Source organism: Coregonus clupeaformis, chromosome 7, assembly GCF_020615455.1.
Source record: "Coregonus clupeaformis isolate EN_2021a chromosome 7, ASM2061545v1, whole genome shotgun sequence".
NCBI classification, from domain to species: Eukaryota; Metazoa; Chordata; class Actinopteri; order Salmoniformes; family Salmonidae; genus Coregonus; species Coregonus clupeaformis.
Genome location: NC_059198.1, coordinates 11,206,278 through 11,232,545, shown reverse-complemented (window position 1 = coordinate 11,232,545; position 26,268 = coordinate 11,206,278). Strand labels below are relative to the sequence as shown.

General features: G+C 41.5%; 2 protein-coding genes across 5 annotated transcripts; one reads left to right on the top strand and one right to left on the bottom strand.

Annotated features, from left to right (window-relative positions):
* Positions 1 to 467: 467 nt before the first annotated feature.
* Positions 468 to 14,317, top strand: LOC121569408 (acyl-CoA-binding domain-containing protein 5A-like). Of its 2 annotated transcripts, XM_045221157.1 has the most exons (13): positions 468 to 562; positions 944 to 1,066; positions 3,949 to 4,069; positions 8,026 to 8,098; positions 8,331 to 8,448; positions 8,991 to 9,227; positions 9,333 to 9,521; positions 10,787 to 10,881; positions 12,451 to 12,643; positions 12,743 to 12,942; positions 13,211 to 13,267; positions 13,458 to 13,567; positions 13,794 to 14,317. In XM_045221157.1, exons 2-13 carry the CDS (start codon positions 985 to 987, stop codon positions 13,804 to 13,806), a joined length of 1,488 nt encoding a protein of 495 aa, XP_045077092.1. In that variant the 5' UTR covers positions 468 to 562; positions 944 to 984; the 3' UTR covers positions 13,807 to 14,317. The 2 variants fall into 2 exon arrangements, with proteins under 2 accessions (XP_045077092.1, XP_045077093.1); XM_045221158.1 differs by lacking the exons at positions 468 to 562; positions 3,949 to 4,069 and having other exon boundaries at positions 979 to 1,066.
* Positions 14,318 to 16,616: 2,299 nt separating this feature from the next.
* On the bottom strand, positions 16,617 to 22,321 carry LOC121569409 (serine/threonine-protein kinase greatwall). Of its 3 annotated transcripts, none has more exons than XM_041880342.2 (13): positions 21,929 to 22,321; positions 21,599 to 21,736; positions 21,365 to 21,504; positions 21,188 to 21,276; positions 20,979 to 21,085; positions 20,668 to 20,827; positions 20,348 to 20,520; positions 19,091 to 20,227; positions 18,804 to 18,945; positions 18,612 to 18,632; positions 17,756 to 17,869; positions 17,509 to 17,610; positions 16,617 to 17,356 (listed from the first exon to the last, which is right to left on the bottom strand). In XM_041880342.2, the coding sequence occupies exons 1-13, from the start codon at positions 22,106 to 22,108 to the stop codon at positions 17,199 to 17,201; spliced, it is 2,661 nt and encodes an 886-aa protein (XP_041736276.2). In that variant the 5' UTR covers positions 22,109 to 22,321; the 3' UTR covers positions 16,617 to 17,198. The 3 variants fall into 3 exon arrangements, with proteins under 3 accessions (XP_041736276.2, XP_041736277.2, XP_045077091.1); XM_045221156.1 differs by having other exon boundaries at positions 17,266 to 17,356; positions 17,509 to 17,627; XM_041880343.2 differs by lacking the exon at positions 18,612 to 18,632.
* Between the last annotated feature and the right edge of the window lie 3,947 nt (positions 22,322 to 26,268).

The window sequence follows — 26,268 nt, the reverse complement described above, 5'->3', positions numbered from 1 at the left end:
GCTGCATGCTCATGTAACATTTCTTATTGTGGCCAACAACACATAGTATTGTGGTGGCTTCATCCCTTTACCATACATGTATTTGATGGAACATGTTTTGAGGTCAATTACACACTCAGCCATTGATTGCATTTAGAACTACATATCCAGTAAGCTCCCACTGTGCATTGTGGAGGTTGTAGGGATTTACGTGTATCCTCAATAACGTATTTATCAGACGGAAGAGGAAGCGAGATATCCCACTTCCTCATTCTTTCTGTTTCAATGTTTCATTTCACGCCTGCTACGTTAGTTTAAGTTGACCAGACCCAACTGCTATTACATTGGTGTCTATGGGAGAGCCACCCCCTTAAGTAGACAGCAACCGACCATTGTTTTCAATGGTCCTTCGGCCTGAGTGAACTATCTTTATTTATCCACCATCTTTGACATGTATCTCAATTTTAGCAGTAGAAAACTACAACTCCCTTAGCATACAGTGCCTGTCATTACTGTATTGTGCATGGCTTCTGTTGGTAAGTATAAAGAGAGGTCGGTCACCAAGCAGGTAGATCATTAAATGGTGAGTGACTAACGTACTGAGCTTATTTACCGAGTACAATGCATAGTTTTTTTGTGTTAATTAGAAATATAAAACTAACAAGGATGTTTTTAAACCATTTGTGTTGTTTCTTGCGTTGAGCGCTCTAAATTTCACAGACGACATAACCTCATGGTGGTTTTGGTTTAGCTTAGGTTACTGTTATGTGGTTGTAAATAGTCAGCTATATATATAATTCTATATTTGAAAAACGTGTATGTTATTGTGAACGGTTTGCATACGTTATTTGACCAATGTTATTATGGGCGTATGACCTAGCTGTAGCCACAAATATTGCTGCAACCAACTCAACTCTCATGTTAGTAGTATATAGCTGACCATTTCAATCATGATTATCTCTAGGTTTGAATAGTTCGCTATCGTAATTCACACTTCGGTTCTTGATGGAGATGGAGGATGGCAGACCTTTGTACGAGCTGAGGTTTGACGCCGCTGTCAAAGTGATACAAAGCTTGCCTCCAGACGGTAAGGGCTTTAACTAAGGTCTAGGCTATGTGCCACATTGTAGCAAATGCAATTAAGTTAACCTACATGCAGTGCATTCGGAAAGTATTCAGACCCCTTGACTTTTTACCCATTTTGTTGTGTTACAGCCTTATTCTAAAATGGATTAAATTGTCCCCCCCCCCCCCCTTATCAATCTACACACAATACCTTATAATGACATACACACAATACCCCATAATGACAAAGCAAAAAAAAAAATTTTTTTTTACAAACGTATAAAAAATAAAAATAATGATATCACATTTACATAAGTATTCAGACCCTTTACTCAGTACTTTGTTGAAGCACCTTTGGCAGCAATTACAGCCTCGAGTCTTATTGGGTATGACGCTACAAGCTTGGCACACCTGTATTTGGGGAGTTTCTCCCATTATTCTCTGCAGATCCTCTCAAGCTGTGTCAGGTTGGATAGGGAGCGTCGCTGCACAGCTATTTTCAGGTCTCTCCAGAGATGTTAGATCGGGTTCAAGTCCGGACTCTGGCTGGGCCACTCAAGGACATTCAGAGACTTGTCCCAAAGCCACTCCTGCCTTGTCTTGGCTGTGTGCTTAGGGTCGTTGTCCTGTTGGAAGGTGAAACTTCACCCCAGTCTGAGGTCCTGAGCACTCTGGAGCAGGTTTGGAGCAGATCTCTCTGTACTTTGCTCTGTTCATCTTTCCCCTCAATCCTGACTAGTGTCCCAGTCCCTTCCGCTGAAAAACATCCCCTCAGCATGATGCTGCCACCACCATGCTTCACCGTAGGGATGGTGTTGGCCAGATGATGAGCAATGCCTGGTTTCCTCCAGATGTGACGCTTGGCATTCAGGCCAAAGAGTTCAATCTTGGTTTCATCAGCCCAAAGAATCTTGTTTCTCATGGTCTGAGAGTCCTTTAGGTGCCTTTTGGCAAGCTCCAAGCGGGCTGTCATGTGCTTTTTACTGAGGAGTGGCTTCTGTCTGGCCACTCTACCAGAAAGGACGTTTGCTCAGTTTGGCCGGGCGGCCAGCTCTAGGAAGGGTCTTGGGGGTTCCAAACGTCATCCATTTAAGAATGATGGAGGCCACTGTGTTCTTGGGGACCTTCAACGCTGCTGACATTTTTTGGTACCCTTCTGCAGATTTGTGCCTCGACACAATCCTGTCTCGGAGCTCTACGGACAATTCCTTCGACCTCATGGCTTGGTTTTTGCTCTGACATGCACTGTCAACTATGGGACCTAATATAGACAGATGTGTGCCTTTCCAAATCATGTCCAATTACCACAGGTGGACTCCAATCAAGTTATAGAAACATCTCAAGGATGATCAATGGAAACAGGATGCACCTGAGCTCAATTTCCAGTCTCATAGCAAAGGGTATGAATACTTACGTAAATAAGGTATTTCTGTTTTGGTTATTTTTATAAATTAGCAAACATTTCTAAAAACCTGTTTTCGCTTTGTCATTATGGGGTATTGTGTGTAGATTGATGAGGGAAAACAAATATTTGATGTAACAAAAAAAGTCAAGTGGTCTGAATACTTTCCGACTGCACTGTACAACAAAGCTGTCTGGGAGTAGGTCTATTTGCCTTTTCTATAGCCTGAATTACATTACAATCATTGAAAAAACAAATATGCATTAAAAAGAAACATGCATAAAAACAAAAATGAAAGAAAAGCATTGCAAATTTGAATTTTATAAAGTTATTGTGGGAGAAGTAGATTTTTTTTTGTTATCAATCAATAATGACAAACCTCCTGGCATTGACAACTTAGTTGGAAAGTTTCTGAGGATGGTAGCTGACTCTATAGCCACTCCTATCTGTCATATGTTTAATCTGAGCCTAGAGGAAAGTCTTTGTACTCAGGCCTGGAGGGAAGCCAAAGTCATTCCGCTACCCAAGAGTGGTAAAGCGGCCTTTACTGGTTCTAACAGCAGACCTATCCGCTTGCTGCCAGCTCTTAGCAAACTGTTGGAAAAAATGGTGTTTGACCAAATACAATGCTATTTCTCTGTAAACAGACTTTCAGCATGCTTATAGAGAATGGCACTGTCCATGGTAAAGAGATGCTTTGCTTTCTGACACCACACTCCACAAAGCAAGTCCTGCAGGCTCCAGTTTTATCTTATCTTGATTATTGTCCAGTTATATGGTCAAGTGCTGCAAAGAAAGACCTTGTTAAGCTGCAGCTAGCCCAGAACAGAATGGCACGTCTTGCTCTTCATTGTAATCAGAGGGCTAATATCAATAATATGCATCTTGGCTAAGAGTTGAGGAGAGACTGACTGCATCACTTTTTCTTATAAAAAACATGAATGTGTTGAAAATCCCAAATTGTTTGCACAGTCAACTTACATACAGCTCTGACACACACACTTACCCCATCAGACATGCCACCAGGGGTCTTTTCACAGTCCCCAAATCCAGAACAAATTCAAGAAAGCGTACAGTATTATATAGAGCCATTATTGCATGGAACATTCCATCTCTCTTATTGCTCAAATTAACAGCAAACCTGGTTTCAAAAAACAGATAAAGCAACACCTCACGGCACAGTGCCTCTCCCCTATTTGACCTAAATAGTTTGTGTGTATGCATTGATATGTAGGTTACGTGTGCCTTTTTAAAAATGTATGTAGTTCTGTCCTTGAGCTGTTCTTGTCTATTAATGTTCTGTATTATGTCGTTTCATGTTTTGCGTGGACCCCAGGAAGAGTAGCTGCTGCTTTCGCAACAGCTAATGGGGATCCTAATAAAATACAAAATACCCAAAATACAATGAAATTACAATTAAATGCAATGTGTGTGAACCCCACAGAGTTTTCCAAAAGCCTGTCAAATGTAAGATTTATTTGTATTTTGTGTTTCCATTCCAGGTTCCTTTCAGCCCTCTAATGACATGATGCTCAAGTTTTACAGTTACTACAAACAAGCCACACTTGGACCATGCAACATACCCAGACCTGGCTTTTGGGATCCGGTGGGCAAAGTTAAATGGTAATGCAAACAAAACCTTAGGAGCATAGCCGCGGGAAGTAGTTTGAGGGTGGGGTGCTGTGCTGGTGGGGGGTAATAATAATAATAATAATCTGATAATACTTGTGGAATATAAAAATACTTGCTTGATATATGTTTTCCAGTTTCTTGAAGTACTTTGCAAAATGCAACTTATTTCTATGTGAAAACTGAAATGGTCTATTCATTCCTTTTCCATTTTAGTAGGCACTCTTATCCAGAGCAATTTACAGTAGTGAGTGCATACATGTTCATACTTTTTCCCAGTGGGAATCGAACCCACAACCTTAGCATGAAAGCGCCATGCTCTACCAACTGAGCCACATCGTCACATCGCATTATCACAAACTTACTGTCTCAATGTACTCAATTACTGTATTGTGCATTGTTTTTCTTCATGTTGATGGAAAGTCTACAGGTACAAACCTAGATGACCAGCCTATGTACAATAAAGTAATGTGCATTTACATTAAGTGGTTTGTAAGGATGGTAAATTAATACTGCACAAAAAGGGGTTGTTTTCCATGTTATTTGATCAAGAAAAATATTTAATTTGATGTGGATGTTTTGTGTCTTTGCCCATAACGTTGCACCTTTTGATGTAAATATTTGAGGACAGGGTTTTGTTCTTTCTGGATTCCATTGGAATGACAATCGTAGAGAAAGGGACAGGGCAACACCTTTTACAATTCCAACTATTGAATCCTGCAAGATACTGTTCTTAATTATACAACTACCTTTTTTGCAAAAGCGAAATGCTGACAAATTTTTTTTGCCTGCACTACAGACGTCTATATCGGTCCGCTAATACTAGTAAAGGCCCAGTGCACTACTTTTGTGAATGTTTTATTTATTTTTATTCTGATTGTTCAGGGGGTGCTGCAGCACCCTCAGCACCCCTACTTCCCGCAGCTATGCGTAGGAGTCAAATAAGGTCTTCTAACAACAGAGATTCTGCACTGGAGTCCTATTTGTTTTCTCTGTATTGTCCTTGCAGTTAACTTTCCTATTGCCACATGTTGTCTGATTAACTCGGGACCTGTTGTGCTGGAGAGGCATGATATGTCAGGTCACCTTTTACCTACTTGGCGGGAGTTGACAGTGTTTACTTGTGTACAATGTTTATAGATTGTTAAAGAAGATGGCTACACTGAGCTAATTCTCTTTTAGAATTGACACTGAAGCTGTTTAGACGATTACTGCTTTACTGGCCCTAACTTGTAGAGGTGGCAAGCCAGCTACTACTTAGCTCGATGTGCTTCTGGGTCATTGACCAAGTGGATACTCTGCTGATAACAAATGGCATGATTATGACATTACGAATCAGGTTTGAGGCGTTACCGAGGTAACTTTGATCAACTTTGAGTTCAACTCGGGATAAGCGGTACCACGAAAGTGGCTCACTTTTTAGCCAGGTACATTGCTATGGCAATGAATCCTTCAGAACTAACCTGCTCCGGGCCAGGCTAAATCAGGGCTAACTCCATTTATCCTGAATGAAGTGTCTGAGCCGCGAGGTGAGGACCAATGAAATCAGATTCCCTCCCTCTTGCAAAGATTGCATCATCATCCCCTTCTTTTGAGTAAGATGACCGATTTAAATGTTTTATTAATCAAATGTTTTTTTGTGTATAATAAAAATATATATTTAAGTTAAAATACCTATCACATTTAATAATGACAGAATGCATTTAAAACATAATGCACAGTAAAACTTTTGTAGGACTTAATACAATTATTTTATCGATATGAGTGGGGAAAAAAGGTGCTCGTGCACACCAAAGACGGCATGACGATAAGTCATAAAATAAGGATGTCACTTCTAAAAGCCTGTTTCACGGCTTAGCCTGCTGGATTGGCAAGATAACTTGATGAAAATGTGTCACTGACTCGCCCATGGATTGATGTTTCAGCAGTGTCTCAAGGAAGAGTTCGGCGTTCGACTAGCCACGTGCGACATGCCTGTTTGAGTTAGCGGCAGGCGGACAAGCAATATCCACAGTCGTAGTACAGATAAAGCCTGAGCTGGAATGTGAAGCTAACTGAAGCTGGCTAGCTTTAGAAAACCCTGAGTATATCTAGGTTCCTTCATAGTATACCCCTCAGAACTATAATGACTTGACATGCTGCCCATGGCTCCTATTTCAGTGTCCATTATGCCCGTTATGTATATGAGAGTTCAAGAATGGAAAGCAATTGGATCACAATACCCAAGATCCTTAAAAGCAGTTTTTCTGTTACTGATAACTTAACTAAATGTTAACCTGTGTTATCACTTGAAGAGGCATTAACATAATTTTTCAAGTGCATTCGGAAAGTATTCAGACCCCTTCCCCTTTTCCACATTTTGTTACGTTACAGCCTTATTCTAAAATTGATTAAATATTTAAAAAAATCTCATCTACACACAATACCCCATAATGACAGTGAAAACAGGTTTAGACATTTTTGCAAATTTATTAAAATATAAAAACTGAAATATTACATTTACATAAGTATTCAGACCCTTATTCAGTACTTTGTTGATGCTCCTTTGCCAATGATTACAGCCTTCTTGGGTATGACGCTACAAGCTTGGCACACCTGTATTTGGGGAGTTTCTCCCATTCTTCTCTGCAGATCTTCTCAAGCTCTGTCAGGTTGGATGGGGAGCGTTTCTGCACAGCTATTTTCAGGTCTCTCCAGAGATGTTCGATCGCGTTCAAATCCGGACTCTGGCTGGGCCACTTAAGGACATTCAGAGACTTGTCCCTGAAGCCACGCCTGTGTTGTCTTGGCTGTGTGCTTAGGGTTGTTGCCCTGTTGGAAGGTGAACCGTCGCCCCAGTCTGAGGTCCTAAGCGCTCTGGAGCAGGTTTTCAGCAAGGATCTCTCTGTACTTTGCTCCGTTCAACTTTGCCTCGATCCTGACTAGTCTCCCAGTCCCTGCCGCTGAAAACCATCCCCACAGCATGATGCTGCCACCACCATGCTTCACCGTAGGGATGGTGCCAGGTTTCTTCCAGACGTGACGATTGGTATTCAAGCAAAGAGTTCAATCTTGGTTTCATCAGACCAGAGAATCTTGTTTCTCTTGGTCTGAGAGTACTTGTAGGTGCCTTTTGGCAAACTCCAAGCGGGCTGTCGTGCCTTATACTGAGGAATGGCTTCTGTCTGGACACTCTACCATAAAGGCCTGATTGGTGGAGTGCTGCAGAGATGGTTGTTCTTCCATCTCCAGAGAGGAACTCTGGAGCTATGTCAGAGTGACCATCGGGTTCTTGGTCACCGCCCTGACCAAGGCCCTTCTCCCCCGATTGCTCAGTTTGGCCGGGCGGCCAGCTCTAGGAAGAGTCTTGGTGGTTCCAAACTTCTTCCATTTAAGAATGATGGAGGCCACTGTGTTCTTGGGGACCTTCAAAGCTGCAGAAATGTTTTGGTACCCTTCCCCAGATCTGTGCCTTGACACAATCTTGTCTCTAAGCTCTACGGACAATTCCTTCAACCTCATGGCTTGGTTTTTGCTCTGACATGCACTGTCAACTGTGGGACCTTATATAGACAGGTGTGTGCCTTTCCAAATCATGTCCAATCAATTGAAATTACCACAGGTGGACTCCAATCAAGTTGTAGAAACATCTCAAGGATGATCAATGGAAACAGGATGCACCTGAGCTCAATTTCGAGTCTCATAGCAAAGGGTCTGAATACTTATGTAGATAAGGTATTTCTGTTTTTTATTTGTAATACATTTGCAAAAATGACTAAACCTGTTTTCACTTTGTCATTATGGGGTATTGTGTGTAATTGATGAGCATTTTTATTTTATTTAATCCATTTTAGAATAAGGCTGTAACGTAACAAAATGTGGAAAAAGTGAAGGGGTCTGAATACTTGCATTGTACTCTAGGAGACTGTTAATGTAGGTGAATTGTTAAACATCTTGATCTGTCTACATAGGGATGCATGGAGTGATCTGGGAGATATGCCCAAGGAAGAGGCAATGACGGCTTACGTTGATGAAATGAAGCTGGTAAGTGCATACCAGCATTGGCATCTATTCTAATACATTGTTGATGAATCCAGGAAGCGACTAGAATTCTATTCTTGAATTGAAATTTCCTTAGTTAAATGAAGTTAAAAGGAATTGACTCCAACCCGGAGGTAGATCACTTTGTTGATGAAAATCTGTCAATGACATTCAGACAGGATCGCCTGGACGTCAGTGGACACTAAATGTGTTTGTTGTCGTGTTTAAACAACAGATCCTTGAGGGCATGCCCTGTACAGATGAGGTAGAGCAGCTTCTAAAGGTGCTGGGCCCATTCTACGAACAGGTGGAAGAGAAAAAGCAGATAAATCAGGTGTCAGACCTGTCTGCAGGTACTGTCACTACCGTTCTAAATTGATTTCATATTAATTTTATTAATTTTATTTGGAATGTCTTCCATTTTAATGTATCAATTTCTATCATGTGCTCAGCCCGTTTGACAAGGTTTGCTAGGCAACTTGAAGGCAAGTGTTTGGACATGTATTATTTACCCACAATGACCTGCCCCTTAGTTATGCCTGGTGTTGTAGTTCTGTATAAATACATTTCTTTAATCTTTTTGGGGGTTTATATTTTAGCTTTATATCTCCTAGTTTGGCTAAATTAGAACTTATCTCCTAGTATATCTCCTAGTTTGGCTAAATTAGAACTTATCTTCTAGTATATCTCCTAGTTTGGCTAAATTAGAACTTATCTCCTAGTATATCTCCTAGTTTGGCTAAATTAGAACTTATCTCCTAGTATGTCTCCTTGTTTGGCTAATTAGAATGTATCTCCTAGTATGTCTCCTAGTATATCTTCTAATTTGGCTAAATTAAACTAATAGTAACATATAGTTCTATAACATTGTAACACAGTTGTTGCTATGCCATAGGTTTTGGAACCATGCTAACATCAGCACCTTCAAAAAGTGTCACAAGGAGCATCATTAGGACAATGGAAATGAATGGCACTTTGGAGACACGGCCACCCAGACAGGCTGTTGAACCTCCAAAGCCCAAAGTCATGGCACTGAAAGAACAGGGGGAGGAAGAGGAGTTCGAGTTTGATGAGGAAGATGAGATGGAGGATGGAAAATTAGAAATTGTTGAGATAAAAGAGGTGAAAAAAGGTATATGTTGTCAAACATTTGAACATTAAAAAAAAAAGGAAAACGTTAAGCAGAAATGTTTTTCTTATAATAAATGTTTTTTTTTGTGTTTTTAAAATCTTTCAGTGAAGAAAAATTGCTCATCCAGGAGACCTGTACCCCTGTTCAATGGTAGTGTGTGGAACGGGGTGGGCCACCTCACCAATGAGACCCACACCTCCAAGGCAGCCCTGAACAGTGAGGACTCAGAGGAGGGGCTCACCAACAGCACCCTGCCCTTGGAGCCCCATGTCCAGGTCAACGGCCACCACGCAGGTGGGTACCACGGGTTAATGTTGCATCGACAACAGCAGGGCTCTCCAACCCTGTTCTTGAAGAGCTACCTTCCTGTAGGCAGGACCGAGTTTGGGAAACCCTGGTAAAGGGAAAGGGGATACCTAGTCAGTTGCACAACTGAATGGATTCAACCGAAATGTGTCTTCCGCATTTAACCCAACCCCTCTGAATCAGAGAGGTGCGGGGGGCTGTTTTAATCGACATCCACATCATCAGCGCCAGGGGAGCCATTGTTGTTGGGGGTTAACTGCCTTGGTTAGAATGTTGTGCCTACGTTGCCATGGTCGACGGTTTGAGTTCCCTATGCCTATGTGCAGTAAGTCTCTTATCCATGGCCGCCAGATTATGAATAGTAAATTGCGCTTTACACTAACATGACTTTTTATCAGGGTAGATCAGCTTTAATATTGCAGATAGATTGTATACTAACATTACTTACAATTTATTGTAAACACAAAAAGGTAGAAACTCTTTCCCTGTGGTAACCAATAGGTATTTCGGGCACCGTAGATAAAGATAGAAACTAACAAATCAGGTTGCATGATGGGTTTTACATATGTGTATTGTTGTTACGTATACCATAGGTATACAGACGTAGCTATTATATTAGGCCTAGAGTTTTCTGTTATAACAGAACTGAGTATTGAATTTGGATACAATTCACAATTGTCATTAATATTCAGTATGCAGAATATCAGAATATGAACATTGCTCTCTTCAACAATAATCAGATCCTCTAACCCAGATCCTCCATTAACCAGATATCCATAAAAGGTTTAAAAATGGATAGTCAGGCCTCAATAGCTTAGCACCCTGCCTGCCCACAGTGGGCGGTTGTTCTCATGGATCCTTGGCCATGTGATCTGATAAGCTGCTCAGCTTTACTCCCAGAGCTGTTGCAACTCAGCATTTCCCTGGGAACAGCCACAGACTCCCTGCTCTGATGGATTGCCATTACATTATGCTCCTAAAAGCTGGTCTAGGGCCAGTTGTATTTCTATTACTTTCACCTCTCATCATCTCATTACATCAAATTAGTGATCACCTTGAGAAAGGAGAAAGGATACATTTGGAATGTGGAACACATAATATGATGCTAATGGAGCACAGGCCTCAGCACTGGTTGCATTTGTGTTGCTTCTTAATCGGTCCTGCTAGCACTAACTTCTCTCTGAGGGAAGGTTCCCATATGGCTAAGAATCTGACCTGACCTGTATGGGACGGGGTGCTATTTGTTTCCATAGATCTCGATGCAGATTTATTCAGGCCCTATCACGTGGCCAGTGACTCAGACAGTGAGGTCTACTGTGACTCAATGGACCAGCTTGGCCTGGAAGAGGTAAGAGGGAAAGGGGATACCTACAGTACCAGTCAAAAGTTTGGACACACCTACTCATTTCAGGGTTTTTCTTTATTTTTACTATTTTCTACATTGTAGAATAATAGTGAAGACATCAAAACTATGAAATAACACACATGGAAACATGTAGTAACCAAAAAAGTGTTAAACAAATCAAAAATATATTTTATATTTGAGATTCTTCAAATAGCCACCCTTTGCCTTGATGACAGCTTTGCACACTCTTGGCATTCTCTCAACCAGCTTTATGAGGTAGTCACCTGGAATGCATTTTAATTAACAGGTGTGCCTTGTTAAAAGTTAATTTGTGGAATTTCTTTCCTTTGTAATGTGTTGGAGCAAATCAGTTGTGTTGTGACAAGGTAGGGGTGGTGTACAGAAGATAGCCCTATTTGGTAAAAGACCAAGTCCATATTATGGCAAGAACAGCTTAAATAAGCAAAGAGAAACGACAGTCCATCATTACATTAAGACAAGAACTTTGAATGTTTCTTCATGTGCAGTCGCAAAAACCATCAAGCGCTATGATGAAACTGGTTCTCATGAGGACCGCTACAGGAAAGGAAGACCCAGAGTTACCTCTGCTGCAGAGGATAAGTTCATTAGAGTTACCAGCCTCAGAAATTGCAGCCTAAATAAATGCTTCACAGAGTTCAAGTAACAGACACATCTCAACATCAGCTGTTCAAAGGAGACTGCGTGAATCAGGCCTTCATGGTCGAATTGCTGCAAAGAAACCACTACTAAAGGACACCAATAAGAAGAGACTTGCTTGGGCCAAGAAACATGAGCAATGGACATTAGACCGGTGGAAATCTGTCCTTTGGTCTGATGAGTCCAAATTTGAGATTTTTGTTTCCAACCGCCGTGTCTTTGTGAGACGCAGAGTAGGTGAACGGATGATCTCCGCATGTGTGGTTCCCACCGTGAAGCATGGAGGAGGAGGTGTGATGGTGTGGGGGTGCTTTGCTGGTGACACTGTCAGTGATTTCTTTAGAATTCAAGGCACACTTAACCAGCATAGCTACCACAGCATTCTGCAGCGATACACAGTCCCACTAAGCGCAAACCAGATGATGATGATCATTTGTTTTTCAACAGGACAATGACCCAACACACCTCCAGGCTGTGTAAGGGCTATTTGACCAAGAAGGAGAGTGATGGAGTGCTGCATCAGATGACCTGGCCTCCACAATCACCCAACCTCAACCCAATTGATATGGTTTGGGATGAGTTGGACCGCAGAGTGAAGGAAAAGCAGCCAACAAGTGCTCAGCATATGTGGGAACTCCTTCAAAACTGTTGGAAAAGCATTCCAGGTAACGCTGGTTGAGAGAATGCCAAGAGTGTGCAAAGCTGTCATGTAGTCAATTACACAACTGAATGTATTCAACCGAAATGTGTCTTCCGCATTTAACCCAACCCCTCTGAATCAGAGGGCACAAGCACAGTGTACAGACAAGCACAGACAATGCAAGTACACACTCCATGTACACAGTACATGGAGCATTTCCAAATCCTCATGTTCAGTATGTCTGTTTGGTCCAGGGCTCCGAGGCACAAACTGACCGCTGTCTGGAGCTGGATGAGGAGCAGGGGGAAGAGGGGGAGACTAGTGGAGGGGCCAGTGTGGCGGGCATCCAGTGTGGCGGGGAGGATGGGGAGACTAGTGGAGGGGCCTCTCAGAGACAAAGACTGAATGCAGATAGGCCCAATAGCTCCCTGGTCAGGAGAGAACGAGGTAAGGTGTGTGTGTGTTTAGGCCCTGTCTTACTTCTCTGTTTACCTACAAGTGTATGTCAGTGTTTACACCTCTCTTCTGTGTTTGCGTGTGTTATAGGTTCTAGGTCTTCAGGGCACAGTCCAGGTGTCCAGAAGCCCTTGCAGGGTAGCGGGGGGGACAGGGAGCGATGGGGTGGAGCGGGGACACCAGGAGGCAGTCTGAATGAGCAGATCATAGTGGCGCTGGCCAGACTGCAGGAAGACATGCAACGTGTCCTGGAGAGACTGCACACACTGGAGGCCCTCACTGCATCCCATGTCAGAGACCCACATTTAGCATTTGAATTACTCAATTATATTACATAGCCTGTTGATAGTGACTACTGTGGAAAAGGTATCTAATAACCCTGTAACAAACATGCAGTTATGCAGTACCTGCACACCTCAATCTTTTGTATTCATACTTAATACTTTTTTGGATTTTGTATTTTGGACCATGACTTTAAGATGGACTGTAACTTTTTAGGTATGTTATAAGTAGTAATTTGTTGTGTACCTTTCTTCTCTCTTTTTATATGTTCTCTAGGCAAGGCCATCGGCTCTACCATACCCACCATCACCCCTGGCAAAGAAGAATAGTAAGGTACGTTGCACTGCCTTTACTGTCTGTCAACGTTTAATTTGGACTCCCATAGTCATAGACTAAAGATACCCTTTGTATTTTCCTAGTTTTCTGTCTATTCACACACATTTAGATTCAGAATATAGGTACCTTTGGTTTTAGGGATATTGTGACCTTCATTTTGATCACTTTTTATTCATCTGTCCACTAGAAACCATCCTGGTGGCCTTTCGACGTGTCTCCCAGGACTGTAGCCTTTGCTGTGGTATGGCCATTTGTGGTGCAGTGGCTTATCCGCCGATATCTTCAACTTAGGAGAAGGTAATTGTATAGCAAAATGGGGATATTCTAAAATAACTATAAGTCAATAGTATTTTGAGTAAATTGAGACATTTTGTTACATGTTATTTGGTCATCCATTCATGATTCTGCCTCTGATACTCTGTATATGTTGATACAGTAGCTCTATCAAAATAATACATTGTTTGATAGAGGCTTGAACTTAGTAAGAATGTTGTCTAACATTGAGTCCTGTCCCCACTGTCAGACGAATCAACTGAAAAATCCCCAAATACACAAAACGACGAAGAGAACTCTCTCAACAGTCTTTGGTTTGGTAACGACCGTTGCCTCCCTTTTGCTTTCCCCACACCTCCATAACTATAGCTTTTGCACTATGAAGATTGCACGAGGAGTAGTGAGTAGTGGAAGCCTCACAAGCCACTAGAATTGAAATCAAAGAGAAATGTGAATGTATTGAACCACAGCTTGTAATCATGCAAGATTTTTTGAGATGATAAGCTAGAATTACTCTACTACATTAGTAATTATTTTGCTCTGAAGAAATTATTAGGATTTAACTTCGGAGGGGAAAGTTATTGTTTATGTTGATTATGGCAATGTTCGTAGATAGAGAAACTATTGTAATCTCTTTCTTATGGGCATTATAATAATTATCTAACTTGTTCTGCAAATGCCTGCCATGGACATATTGTGGTGAGTGATTTTGAAGGAGTCAGGCGCAGGAGAGTAAATCACAGAATAAAAGGTTTATTCCGAAAACACAGCGGTACGCAGCAATGCATCGAACACTCCAGTGCGGAAATCAGGTGCACTGGAAACAACAAGGCACACGGGTGAAATATCCCGGCGATACAACATACAAAGAGCTCCACTGAGCTAATCTAACCTTCACAATAAACAATCACACACAAAGACAAGGGGGCAGAGGGAACACTTATACAGGCACTGATGAGGGGATATGAACCAGGTGTGTGTAATAAACAAAACAAAACAAATGGAATGATGAGATGAGGAGCGCAGTGGCTAGAAGGCCGTTGACGACGAACGCCGAAGCCTGCCCAAACAAGGAGAGGAGGCAGCTTCGGAGGAAGTCGTGACACATACTGCAATATAAACCATAGGCCATATCATAATAGTTTCTTAGGCAATGCTGCTAATATACCGTGATAACTGTAGGTAGATAAAGTATATATAATTATGTATTCTTTGAAAGGTACATTTAATTCTGAAAATGTATGAATTTATTATTTCTAATAACATGAAATGAAAATTAAGGCTTTGTCTTTGGTTAACCAGGTTAGGTTGTACATTACGTTAGGTTGTACATTACTGCTAAATGTTTTCTCTAGGATGTGAATGGTTCATATTTAGTAACATATTTCATATCTGATCATGTTTTTATACACGTAGCGTGTGTATGTTCTGAATTTCATCAACCCATGATAAAGTGCCTCGCCAATGTAAAGTATATGAGGTATTGTATATGCTACGGTTCTGGGGTATTGTAGTTTTGTTCACTCTCGTAAAACATCTCAACATAATTGTAGCATTGGACCAAATTCTTAAAAAAATAAGAGAACCAGATGGATAAAAAATGCTCATTGGACACAAAGAATGTAGGCCTATCCATCCCATGCCTTGTTTAGGGCAGTGAAAAACTGTATAATGATGATTTTCAAATTCAAACCGAACAAACAGTACTTTCAAATCAAATCAAATCAAATCATACTTTCTCCTCTAAGGCAGTGTTTCCTAACTCCAGTCCTTGAGCGCCCGTAACAGCACACATTTTTGTTGTAGCGCCCGGACAAGCATGCCTGATTCAACTTGTCAACTAATCATGTAGCGCTCAATGAGTTGAATCAGGTGAGTTTGTCCGGGGCTAAAACAACAACAAAACAGTGTGCTGTTGAGGGTACTCAAGGACTGGAGTTGGGAAACACTGCTCTTATCTGTATGGTTTCGAACCAATCATAAGATCTAATGTCTTTCTCACTTTCTTTAAAAGGTCCAATGCAGCCGTTTTTATCTCAATAAATCTCTTAAATCATTTCTGGGTAACAGTTAAGTATCTTACTGTGAATGTTTCCAATTAAAAAAAGTAAAAAATAAACAAAATTGTTTATTTTTTACCATTTTCATTGGAAACATTCACAGTAAGGTACTTAATTGTTACCCAGAAATGTTATTGGCAGAGAGGTTTGGAACTCTTTCTTATTGGTCTATTTAGCACCTGGTGATGTCACCAGGTAGGCCAATACTCATTCCCACCAAAACAGGCTGAAATTTCAGGCAGTCTTTTCAAACAGCTCTTACACTGAAAGGGCATTATCATCATTTTGCTAGGGCTGTCTGGGGGAGTGGTGTGAGTGGGGAGGGGAAACTGAACATTTGTTTTTTTTACTGGACTTTTAATAGCAATATTCTTATGTTTTAATGTAGCAAAGTATATTATGTGATTTTTTTTGTAAAGGAACATTGTCCATGGATGTGTAAATTTGGTCTGACTGAAGATGATGGTTATGTATGGCATCTGTGTGTTTTTAATACTTTCTTTGTAACTGAGTTTTAAATCTGTTAGATCTAAAAACCTTTTTGAATTGGTTCTTGTAGTATACATTGTATAAAATAGCTGTACAGTCCAGATTATATTAACATTATAATGTAATAGTTAAATTGCATTCTAATGTATTAATGTAGTATGAATCTATATCAAATTAATATACATAAGATTTACATTGGCAGTAGAGCTGATGTGCTTTTCAGAGCCATTGATTTGTTAAATAACAATTACACTTTCTACTAAATATGAATCTAAAGCGCTCACGTTTTCTGCCTTATGGGTAGATGGTTGTTTGCATGTGATCTGTAATCCAAGGCACAAATGAAGTTAATAAAGCATTTTGATCTGTTTTTGACTGAAAACAAATTCCTCTTATGGAGATTCACAACACACAATATCTGACCACAAGCACTTAAGACATTCCTCCTTGCACTCAAATGTTTTGGTTCTTCTTTGTTTTTGTTTGGGTTTATGTTAAGTGTATCATTGTAAGAAAATATTAAATTTTAGCTATCACTTCACACAACATCCATTTTATTTGTACGTTTTTTCTCATAGGAACATGTCAAAAAAAAAAATCTACAAGAAATAAAAACATTTTGTTGAGATTATCCATACATATGTAGTGTATGAAGATGAAATCAATCAGTGGTCACTTTACAAATGGCAGGTGCATAAAAGAGCAGTGAAACATGGTGCTACGTGATATAAAAAGACAGTTAAGCTGACAGACAGTACAAATATTCAACAACTAATTCACACATAAAAAGATTCTTAGTATATATATATATTAATCCTACTTTTCTTTTCTTAACCAACTATAACCCTAAAACAGAACTCAAGAGGGGACCTTCCCAGCCTACATAACAGCAGGGGAAAATCTGCAGTGATACATGGTGGAGGATGAGGGATCGAGGATAGCATAGTGAGGTAGTCTGTGTACAGGGTGGAGTCAATTCCATTTCAATTCAGAAAGTAAACCCAATTCCAAATTTTACCAATTGAAAAGCATTGAAGATAATTGGAATTTCAGTGTACTTCCTGAATAGACTGGAATGGAATTCACCCCAACGCTGGTGTACAAACCTACAGACTGAAGCCAGACATGACTAGGTGCTGGGCAGTGTTTCTGGCGTCAAAGTATGACGTGTCCGTTTCATCCTCCGGCTGGGGGATGAAGGGCATGGTCTGGTTCTGAAGGTTATCCCAGTCCAACCCCGCAAAGAGAGCGTGGCTCCTCAGTTCTGATGCAGAAATTAAAACAAATTTGGTTGTAGCAACAAACAAACAAAATTGATCAATCAAAATGGTCAATTTTAAATGGCATCCATTAAATTGTATTATTACTGTTTGGTTACACTGAACTGCCTTTAAAATCGGGCAAAGAAACCCTTACCTTTGAGTCCAGCCCGTTTGTTCATGTCCATGGTGAGTAAGATCTCTATGGCATTCCGGGAATTGTGGGATAGCTCCTCATCACCATCAGGCCATGGGATATCTGAGATAAAAAAATAACTAAATAAACAATATTGGTGATAAAGAACACTTTGAAATGCATGATTTTACTTAGCCATAAAGGCCTTCATCTCACACTGATAACATAACAGATGCAATAAACAGCCATGGCAGCTGCTGATATCTACCTCTGTTGAGAATATTCTGGAAGACAAGCTGAGGGGTTTCGTCATTGAAGGGGGGCACACCGGTGAGGAACTCAAACAGACACACACCCAGGGCCCACCAGTCCACCATGTAGTCTGAGGGGGGAACAGATACAGACAGTCACATACTTATCTTAGGTACCAGTACTGTAGTGTCACTGTGCTATTTTCCTGTTAGGATGTGCCTCTATTCTACAGCGGTGGAAGCAGGAACTTAGTTAGACAAATCAGACAACATTACGCTTAATGTTTCATGTAAAATATGGGATAATTGTAAAATCCACACACTTCTCAATTTAATGATTGTGGACGATGTTGAACTTGTGTATTGCTTGCTAACATTACTAAGTCCTGAATAATTGTTCACAATTTGTAAGATAATGCCATTTATTGCAATCTAAACCAATACATATTTTTTCCAATTAATTATTTTGAACATTAGATCCACACCTTGGCACCAAACATCATATTCCAGGACAAAACCCATATCAATGTTTTAACGTTAGAAACATGACAAATTATCAGCTTGGAAATGTGCCTTTACAATAAGGCCCATCTGGCAGTCAACAATGTTAGTCCTCCACTCTGACAAATATAAATTACTCTCTTTCGAATCGTCAACACCATGCACTAAAATTGGCAACACAAGGGTCCACACCAACCCAATACAAGGGGCCAGAAGCAGCAATTACAATGGGGAATCAGAACCAGCATTTTGCAACCTATCCACGTAATTTTGAATCAGGCAGTCATTTCCTCTGGTACTAGACAGTGAATGCAGAGAAGCTGAGAGCACATGCATTTTCCCTGGCAGTTAGCAAGGTTACGATCAACTTACCACAATTATGATATCCTGAAACTAAAAAAGAATGCCTGTTAAAATGGCTGAACTGTTGATTTCTCAACAGGCATTTATACCTGCATGTAAAGTTGTGAAGATGATGACAGCAATTATACCAACACACATAAAGAAATGTTTTGAAATCCCCCCCCACCAAAAAAAAAAATGTTTTTATGTGTCATCTCTTACCATGTGCTTTCCCCAATAGTAGCTCTGGGGCTAGGTAGTCTGGGGTGCCTAAAATCGGTACACCCTCCACAGGCACTGGAGCACGTCGGACACTCTTAGGGGTCCTGAATGGAGTGTGGGATGTTGCCATCGGCTGTGGGGTCTGAAGTGAGGAAACAAATGAATAAATAACTGCGATAAAACAGTGTCGTGTAATATAAGTACCCTGAAAAAAAGCTATATTCAGGTCATACATTTGAATGTAGCCCAGTAGCCACCATCCCTGACCCTCGACTCTGTATATCTACCTGATAGAGGGAGCTGTTGGAGCTGGGTCTCTTCTGGACTGGTGTGAAGGCAGCAGGCATACTGTGGTAGGAGGCTGAGGTGGCCATATCCATGGCCTCCACTGAGCCCAGGCTGAGGCGTGAGTTCCACGACATGTTGGAGCGGTTGATGGAGCTGCAGTAGCTCCGGAAGGCCACCACGTTCCTGGGCTTGAGGAACGAGGGTGACTTGGCCACGCTGGGGTCCAGCTCGGGGACTCTGTCAAGGAAAGAGCGTTTGGATACGCCTCCTTGCAGGGTGAGCCCGTTGCCCATCTTTGCTGTTCCTATACTAGCCAAGGTGGGTGGCTGAGGAGGCAGTGGGGTACTGGGTGATATTTCGCTGTCGTCTAGCTCTAACAATGCCAAATGCCCTTCTTTGGCACTTTGAGTCGACCTCTTTGGGGTTGGGCTGTTGACGATGATGGACATTTCATGAACCGACCCCTCAGAGTCAATGCTCAGGCTCCTGCTCAGCTCGTGGTCTTCACCAAAAGACCTGCCCTCAACAAAGACCCCCTCTGCTAGGTCATCCAACTCACACAGGAGGTTTTTAGTCACAGCAATGGGACTGGAGCGTTTGGGCACCTGTCCTTCAGCAGTCCCTTGACCCTCAGATCCAAACTCCTCCAAATGAACATTGGCAAACACCCCAGTCAGACCAGTGCGATACTTCAAAGCCATTTCTGGGACCCCAGAACACCTCTGGTACTCTGAGTCTCTCTTCTTGGAAAGCGATTCCAACTGCTCAGGACTTTTCTCCACCTCCTCAAACCCTCTCTTTACAGCTGAGGTTACCACAGGCTGGCCTCCCATTGGTTTCCCTTCGGTGGCACAGATACTTTCAGCTCCAGAAACATTGCCTCTGATTGGTTGAGAGTGTTCAGGCTTCTTGGGTGGGGCAGACTGCTCCATCTTGTTAAACTGAAGCCTCTTTCCAGTATGGGGTTCCTGTTTGGCCTTCCTGGACAGTTCTCCAGTACTGGGTTCTCGGTGGAGCTGTCCACGTAGGTCCAAGTTGTCCAACGATCCCAGCATCCGCATATCAGAGGTCACCTTTCCTACCATTTGTCCGCTTGCATTCCTACCATATAGGTACGGCAAGTTCTCAATCTCCTTCTAGAAAAGAAAAACGGGAAAACATTCATAACATACATATCATCTAATAACCAATGACCCACAAATACAGATATATGAGTCAAATGAATGCAAAATGTTTATTTGCTACTGGTTTCTGACCTGCTCCAGCTCCCATAGTGGGCTGACACCTCCCTCTGAGTCAGTGGTGGAGGGGAAGAGGCATGGTTGGCTGCCACCTGCGCTCATGGTGTCAAACCTCCTCCTGGACTTGAGCAGCCTGGGAGTCAGGCTCTTGGCCAATGCATATGGGCTGAACACACAGCTGTTGGGTCCTGAAAAAACAAAACAAATGTCTGATTAGAACCAGTTTGAGGGAACAGAATCCACTTTCTCCTCAGGACAGGTTTGACTACAGATCTGACCAGTCTGCCCTCTATGGATAAAGATGAAAACCTGAAACACGGGGTGAAGAGACATACCCAAAGTCCGGCTATGACAGACAGGGGAACGCAGGTATTCATTCTGTCTCCTCAAGGGCGAACTGAGCGAGTTTTTCCGCTGTTCAATTTTCCCACATGACATAGGGCTAAACACAGCCGAGCCGCTGCTGTGCCGCTTGCCCTCCACTGCTGGTGTGTTCTGTGTTTGATGAGATGAGCACAGAATACATATTTTAAATGGCAACAGGAAACAATGTACTGTATCTGCACAAACCAATCATATCACATGTATTATCCTCACTGATGTATTCTCCATGAATACATACTTAAATACAAGGAACTTTACTCACAAGTCCAAGAGAGCTGATCAAAGACAGGACTTGACCAGGGGTGCGGAAATAATCTTGTTTAGGCTTTGCCAAAGATGGGGTTGTCAAGATATCTGCAAGACTCAATTCTGGTAGGGAAAGGAAAAGGAATTAAAATGTAAAACACAACAAAAGCCTGCAAGTGGATGGAGATGGATGCATTAATTAAGTGAAAGCTACAGTGCCCATACCTCTGTCAAGCTTCACTTTGGAGAGGCCAAAGTCTGTAAGCTTGATGTGGCCTTCATTAGAAACAAGCATATTGTCCGGCTTCAGGTCCCTAAAGGATTTAAAAGAATGCAAAACTCAATCATACTAAAATGTGAAATAAACACAAATATATTTTAGATAGGTAGTCATAAAAGTACCTGTGTGTGATTCCATGGCGATGGAGGTAGTCTAAAGCACGTGCCACCTCTGAAATGTATTTCACTGACATGTCCTCATCAAAATAGCCGTAGATGTGAAGAAGTGATTTCACGTCCCCGCCAATAAGGTATTCCATCACCTATGGATAAACATGTACAGAGGCAATATACCAAAGTCAGGTCAGGAACATGCGTCACTCACTGTTGTCATTTGTATTTTTTGGGACCACATACCAAATACACTTTTGTTGCTGTTTGGAGACAGTAGAAGAGGTGCACGACAAAGGGACTTTTGCTGAGGGCCAATGCGTCCCTCTCTGCCTTCATCTGATCTGCCATATTTTTGTCACGCATGTCTGCTTTCTTCACCACCTGGAGAAAAGTGAATAGCCAGTAGTGTTATTATCCTCAAAAAGTTAGGTAAATAAAAAAATGTTGACGTTCAAAATGCTTTCCAACTCCTTTACATTAACAGCTGTTACTGGTGGTTCACCCCACTTAAAATGCTAAATGTTGTGAGCTGTCGAGCAGGTGCATAGCAGTGGTAAAATGTTGATCACTTGCCTTGATAGCATATAATCGTGCATTGCTCTTCTTCCGTGCAAGGTAAACCTTTCCAAAGGCACCACGGCTGATGGGCTTCAAAACAACGAAGTCTTCGATTGAGGCAGGCTTTGGAATATCGGATACCTTCCCATCTGCACAAGAGACGGGGAACGCACCCTGCTTTTCACCCGCATCCATAATTGGCACCTACTAGCTAACGTTAGCGTAGACTTTAAACTTTTCAAGGGGAATACATCCTGAGTGTAATTAAAAACAAAAAGCGTGCATGCAATTAAAGGAGTAAGCTGTCACATTTCAAAATACCTCTATGAAGTTTTATGAAAAAAAATATGTTTCCTTTTTACTAACCTGCCAGACAAGGCGAGGTTTGTTTTGAAATTTGAAATCCGCTCACAGAAATAGGGGTCCTGCGTGACATACTATTAGTGGCCAAAGATAGTGCCTATACGAAAACGTTGGTACAGTCACGAATATAAACACTTGAAATGCAGATAACTTCAAAGGCAGATTTGACAAAAAAATACATTTATGATTTAATCAATAAATATACTTGACTTTTTGGGCCATCATTATTTTGCTAGAGCTACTCTTCTAAAGAATGGCATCAGGCAACAGGTAGGACACCTATCCAGGCATCAAAATTATATGTTACGTCATACATATTTTGTATGCTGGTGGTTACAAATGTTGCCAACAACGTTGCGAACATTGCCGAAGGTGCAAAAAGATGGCGGCCCCCATGTATTTACCACAAACGCCTTATTTAATAAGTTCTCTGTATTGTACAGTGCTTTGTACAGTGCTTTCCATTACTATTTTTTGTATTGGTATTAGCAAAGTATACATTATCCCAATTCTTGCTCCAAGACAGCGGGAATTAGAAAAAATGAAAAAGTAGATTGTTCTGATTTATAGGCACATTGAACCATAGTTTAAAAAGTATGTGGATAGTGCTCAAACAATGATGTCATATCTGAATTCCTCCATCTTTATGCACATTTTGCTTCCATTTTTTTTTTTAAATGCTCATTTACATTCACATTTACATTTTAGTCATTTAGCAGACGCTCTTATCCAGAAATGTCTAATGACTTTTGAGAAAAGTATACAGACAAATGGGGGGCCTTGCAGAGGGGCACCTACTCTGGTACAGTCCAATCAGTCTTAGAGTCATGACCATTCATACTATACTGAATACCAGTGTGACTGTTAATGGGGATATTTTCAATTAAACAACCATTTTGTACTCTTTCTCTGCTACTGTATGGTTAATTTCCTAGCATTTTTCTCACTTCCCCTATGTCAGGTTGTTACTTCTACTGCTCTACATAATGTATGGTTTGAAACTACATATTTTTTTCAACTTATAATACAGTTATTATACTGTAATAATAACCAGCAACATACACAGTTAAAAACTATTTTAATTTAAAAATAAAATCAATCTCCACTCTACAAAATTGTCAAAAATAAAATATCATCATTGCTGCCTCTCTCCTACATGAAGTTAACACATGCAATACACCCTCTAGACTTATGCTGCTATCATTTCATCAGAGCTCATACAGTGGGGAGAACAAGTATTTGATACACTGCCGATTTTGCAGGTTTTCCTACTTCAAAGCATGTAGAGGTCTGTAATTTTTATCATAGGTACACTTCAACTGTGAGAGACGGAATCTAAAACAAAAATCCAGAGAATCACATTGTATTATTTTTAAGTAATTCATTTGCATTTTATTGCATGACATAAGTATTTGATCACCTACCAACCAGTAAGAATTCCGGCTCTCACAGACCTGTTAGTTTTTCTTTAAGAAGCCCTCCTGTTCTCCACTCATTACCTGTATTAACTGCACCTGTTTGAACTCGTTACCTGTATAAAAGACATCTGTCCACACACTCAATCAAACAGACTCCAACCTCTCCACAATGGCCAAGGCCAGAGAGCTGTGTAAGGACATCAGGGATAAAATTGTAGACCTGCACAAGGCTGGGATGGGCTACAGGACCATAGGCAAGCAGCTTGGTGAGAAGGCAACAACTGTTGGCGCAATTATTAGAAAATGGAAGAAGTTCAAGATGACGGTCAATCACCCTCGGTCTGGGGCTCCATGCAAGATCTCACCTCGTGGGGCATCAATGATCATGAGGAAGGTGAGGGATCAGCTCAGAACTACACGGCAGGACCTGGTCAATGACCTGAAGAGAGCTGGGACCACAGTCTCAAAGAAAACCATTAGTAACACACTTCGCCGTCATGGATTAAAATCCTGCAGCGCACGCAAGGTCCCCCTGCTCAAGCCAGCGCATGTCCAGGCCCGTCTGAAGTTTGCCAATGACCATCTGGATGATCCAGAGGAGGAATGGGAGAAGGTCATGTGGTCTGATGAGACAGAAATAGAGCTTTTTGGTCTAAACTCCACTCGCCGTGTTTGGAGGAAGAAGAAGGATGAGTACAACCCCAAGAACACTATCCCAACCGTGAAGCATGGAGGTGGAAACATCATTCTTTGGGGATGCTTTTCTGCAAAGGGGACAGGACGACTGCACCGTATTGAGGGGAGGGCCATGTATCGCGAGATCTTGGCCAACAACCTCCTTCCCTCAGTAAGAGCATTGAAGATGGGTCGTGGCTGGGTCTTCCAGCATGACAACGACCCGAAACACACAGACAGGGCAACTAAGGAGTGGCATCTCAAGGTCCTGGAGTGGCCTAGCCAGTCTCCAGACCTGAACCCAATAGAAAATCTTTGGAGGGAGCTGAAAGTCTGTATTGCCCAGCGACAGCCCCGAAACCTGAAGGATCTGGAGAAGGTCTGTATGGAGGAGTGGGCCAAAATCCCTGCTGCAGTGTGTGCAAACCTGGTCAAGACCTACAGGAAACGTATGATCTCTGTAATTGCAAACAAAGGTTTCTGTACCAAATATTAAGTTCTGCTTTTCTGATGTATCAAATACTAAAATGCAAATTAATTACTTAAAAATCATACAATGTGATTTTCTGGATTTTTGTTTTAGATTCCGTCTCTCACAGTTGAAGTGTACCTATGATAAAAATTACAGACCTCTACATGCTTTGTAAGTAGGAAAACCTGCAAAATCGGCAGTGTATCAAATACTTGTTCTCCCCACTGTATATGATAATTCCAATTGATTCACACTATGACAGATCATCAACTCAATGAGCTTGGAGAGGCACTTCTCACTATCTTACCTGTTTGTTTGTGGCCTCTCTCTCTGCCTGTCTGTCTGTCTGCCTGTCTGTCTGTCTGTCTGTCTGTCTGTCTGTCTGTCTGTCTGTCTGTCTGTCTGTATGTCTGTCCTGGGTATCATCATGGCTGTCTTTCTCATGCATTAAGTTAACACATGCAATACACCCTCTAGACAAGGGATGGGCAACTTTGATAAGGGTTGGTGGGGGCCACAAAAAATATGAACTCATCATGAGTGGCCGCAGCGGCTCTCGGGTCTACAATACCCACATCCATACTCACACATGCTGTCACAGCTGGCCGTAGCCTTTTGGGGGCCTTAAGCAAGTGAGCAAAAACATTTACGGAGAGAAGAAATGACAGATTTAGAGTTCATTTCCATTTTGCCATGGGGAGGAGAGAAGATTTTGCAATATTATAACACTTTTCATGCAATTCTATTCATTCTGACACGGGGCAGAGATAAAAAATTGCAGTTTTACAACAAATGTCTTGCAAGTATAGCAGGTTGACGTTTACTGGGATAAGTATTGTCCTGGAGGCAGAACTAAGCAGTTAAGGTTAGGGTTAGGGATTTGATGACTTTGTGGCTGTTCCAGCTAGTGACCACTCTGCAGAGCTGCATGACAAAAAACGCTAACCTGCACAATTCTACACATTTTGCCATAGGGTGGAGACTGGAGAGAAATGTCTGCAATTTTGAGAGTGACTAACAAAATCAATGGGGGCCCCCCGGTCGGTAATTCGATCATGATTACTACAAGTTTCGATAGCTGGCTAGACTAATTTACCAATCTAAAACATTTTTGCTGACATGGGCTAATTGAGTGAGTGTCAGTAGCTAAGTTTCCATCCAATTTGCGACAGATTTTTATGCGAATATTCTAAAATCTGCATAAAACAATATGTGCATTTTCCCACCAGAGATGTGTTTCCATGGAACATACTTTTTGCAGATAAAAGGCTGTGCGTGATGACGTAACGCACATAAAAATAACTTGTTATATTAAATTCCCATGTACCGAATGAAAAATACAAGTTAAATGAGTTTCCATCACATTTTCAACTCTACTGATGGTTTTGTCACAATAACTGTTGAGTTATATAGCAAATGTGCCCACT